Source organism: Trichogramma pretiosum, unplaced genomic scaffold (genome assembly GCF_000599845.2).
Source record: "Trichogramma pretiosum strain Unisexual culture from Peru unplaced genomic scaffold, Tpre_2.0 scaffold6, whole genome shotgun sequence".
In the NCBI taxonomy this organism is placed as follows: domain Eukaryota; kingdom Metazoa; phylum Arthropoda; class Insecta; order Hymenoptera; family Trichogrammatidae; genus Trichogramma; species Trichogramma pretiosum.
Window position 1 is genome coordinate 2,790,357 of NW_019641678.1, and position 3,166 is coordinate 2,793,522.

At 30.8% G+C, this 3,166-nt stretch overlaps 1 protein-coding gene across 1 annotated transcript; it reads left to right on the top strand.

Annotated features, from left to right (window-relative positions):
• The first annotated feature begins 426 nt into the window (after positions 1 to 426).
• On the top strand, positions 427 to 2,340 carry LOC106657810 (thrombin inhibitor rhodniin-like). Its single transcript, XM_014379487.2, has 4 exons — positions 427 to 657; positions 1,846 to 2,019; positions 2,085 to 2,240; positions 2,297 to 2,340. The coding sequence occupies exons 1-4, from the start codon at positions 627 to 629 to the stop codon at positions 2,338 to 2,340; spliced, it is 405 nt and encodes a 134-aa protein (XP_014234973.1). The 5' UTR covers positions 427 to 626.
• Positions 2,341 to 3,166: the final 826 nt, after the last annotated feature.

The window sequence follows — 3,166 nt, forward strand, 5'->3', positions numbered from 1 at the left end:
TTTTTCTAGTTCAATTACATTGTCATTTGTGCGAGTTGCGATTACAGCGAGCCGCGAGTCGCGCGTCCAGGCGGCCGGACGGCTGAGCGCCGACTATGTTTGCTCTTATCTCTCATAGAAATTATGTGTTTTACACTTTGAAAACAACTGTTTTTTTTGTGTAAAAAGACCTCAGCTTTCCACTGAAACAATAAAAAACGACAAAAAAGGCACTTTTTGAGATATTCGAGTTTTAAAGTTTACTTGCATTTTCCGAGGAGAAAATGGAAAATTACGGAAAATTGGACCTCACCATCGGAAAGCTGAGCAAATTTCCTATCGAAATGACTGGTTGGTTATTTTTTCTAGGTTCGTTTTGGTACTTTTAGAGCGAGTTAGAAATTGAGCAATTTCGCTCAAAAACGCTGTTGCGCGAGGCGCTTGGAGTTTTGAGCAATTTCGCCCCATATATCTAATATATATAGTTCCACCACATCAAAGCTTCTACTTTTATAAAGAGGAGGGATGGTCAAAGAATCACTTTCATCACTATAAGTTAACTTGCTAAAGACATTATTTAGCCAGTTGACTACTGATTGTCATTGTAGAATAACAGTTTATTAAAAAGTCATCAAAAAATAATAAAAATGGCCAAAATGTGCATGATTTACTCTATTCGTAAGTAATTTTATACAAATATTTCCACGATAAAATAAATTTTGAATAATGATTAAATTTGTAAAAAAAATTAAATTATAGTGAAATTTAAAAAATCAGTAATATTGTATAATACCAAGTAGAGTTACCTCACCTGTGATTGAAAACGCACCAGTGAATGAAACTTTATTTATAAATTAATATAATTTAATTATACTGAACTAATTCATTGGTAGTGAAATTTTATAATATAATTGAGCATCAATGCTAAATATTTCAATAGTTTTTAACAACTTTTTGAATATATTATCATTAATTATAATGGTTTCATTTATTGGTAAAAATGTTTCATTCACCGGTGCATCGTTTCCCTTATATGTTATTTTATTAATGAAAGTTGAAAGTAAAAATTCTGCAAAAATTTCTATTCAGTAGATAAAGACATTTACTATTATAATCCATCTGAATAATAGCCTTTAATTTATTTAAAACGTTGTTTTGAGCTAAATTTAAGCAACGTTTTTTTGAAGCTTTTCATTCACAGGCTAGGTGACTCTATATACTTTACTTGTGTTAAATTTTGTATTAAAATATTTTAATATTTTAGACTTTTTTTATCGCTTTTGTGTGTTGCATCCTTCAAGGACTTTTCATACATCTCAAAAGATAATGATTTATTTTTCTCACGTAAGGTCATAAGACTCTAGTGGTCGTTGATTGTTATTGTACATACTGAAAGCTACTTGCGCCATGAATATTGATTTAAAATTTGACACTGACATCATCAAGGTGTAAAATCACACGTTTCAACATAGTTGGAGGGTTATCAATTATTAATTTTGGTGGGCAATAGTAAATTAGTGACAAAAGTACTTATTGCCACGAAGTGTTGGTCGGTCTTTCTGACCCTTTTCAGGTATATTTTACAATTAAAATGTAAAAAATATTACATAGATTGGTCACACGTATAGTGTATAAAATACACAGCTGTGCAAGATATTTCGTAATTAAACGATACCAGTGTCTTGCATTATAGTCAAATTCTTACTGATTAGAGTGTTGAGAATTTTATAATGGTGTTTTTCTACGTATGTAGTTAAATCTTTTAATCGATAAACTCTAGTAATTAATTCAAAATTATTTAAATCTATGTTTTAGTAATCGATAGTTTTATGGTACACTTTTAATAATGATTAATTTTCTCTATAGTTGTCATTACTATCATCACAATTTCGAGTGCTCAGCCAATTCAAGAGGATCAAGAAGCAGAACCTTGCCCACCTTGTATGGTGACTCTCAATCTCAATTACGTTTGTGGCACTGATGGTCACACTTATAGTAACATCTCAGAGCTGAAATGTCAAAATAGCTGCAAAAAGTCAAGTTTGTTGCACATCTCCTTTTTCTTATAATTTATAATTCGATTTCTAAAATAAATTTTTCTGCAGACATTGAAATGAAACATGCAGGACCATGTAGAAAAGACCAACCCCGACTTTGTCCTTGCGCTTTGTTGCATCATTTGCGTGAAATTTGTGGTACCGACGGAGAAACTTACAGCAATGAGTCTGAATTGAGATGTCATAACCAGTGCTCATTCTTAGGTAACATAACTATTATAGGATAATCTAACTAATGCTTAATCAAAAACCATTTACAGATATTGGAGTTAAGCACGAGGGCCCATGTAAAAAAGCTGAGTAATACAAGAATCTACTTTGTGAGAGAGTTTTATCGCATATAAATGATACATCTCATATTTATTATTGTAAAATAATGGTTATTAAAAATTGTTTTAACGTTGTTTGTACATGATTCAGTCAAAAATTTTCATGTCAATAAATAATGAAAATATTCCGAAACCCTTGTGATGAATCTTAGTTTTCACTTAAATTTGAATATTCCAAGAAAATTTAAATATTTTTTTAGTATCATTTGTTCAAAATGTAATGTTTCAAAATTAACTCAATACGCGACCAATGACTTTGGATTGTATCATTCCGCCTGACAGTAGAGCGACCTGCAGCACACTACGCATTTCTAGGTTGCGTGAGCTAACAATTATAATAAAAATGTTCAGACTTGCAATGAGCTATTGTTCATTTCAAGAAATCTTTAAATGCTATTATTTTTTCGTGAGCATTAATAACTGTACAACATAATTAATTTAATAATTTTTACCAGAAGAAAATATAGAAAGCTATAATTTTTATGCTTAAGTAGTCTATGGTTAAATTGGACAAAACATTTTATAAGGACAAAAGATTATGTATTATTATTTCAGAAACATTTTATTTTTATCACGAAGTTCATTTTTTCCTCCTTGAGCAGGAAAATACATGCAGCACATCTGAACGACAAATCGTAAAATATGGGATAAAAAAGTGGTATAAGTCGAAAAGAAATATATGTTTATGATAATTTGAGTTGTTTTGAGCAGTATAAAGTGTGATTTGCATCTGCGTAAGGCAACTCTCGTGACACAGATGTAAAATCTTAGCTCTCGGCGTACGCGATATCGCACGTGTAT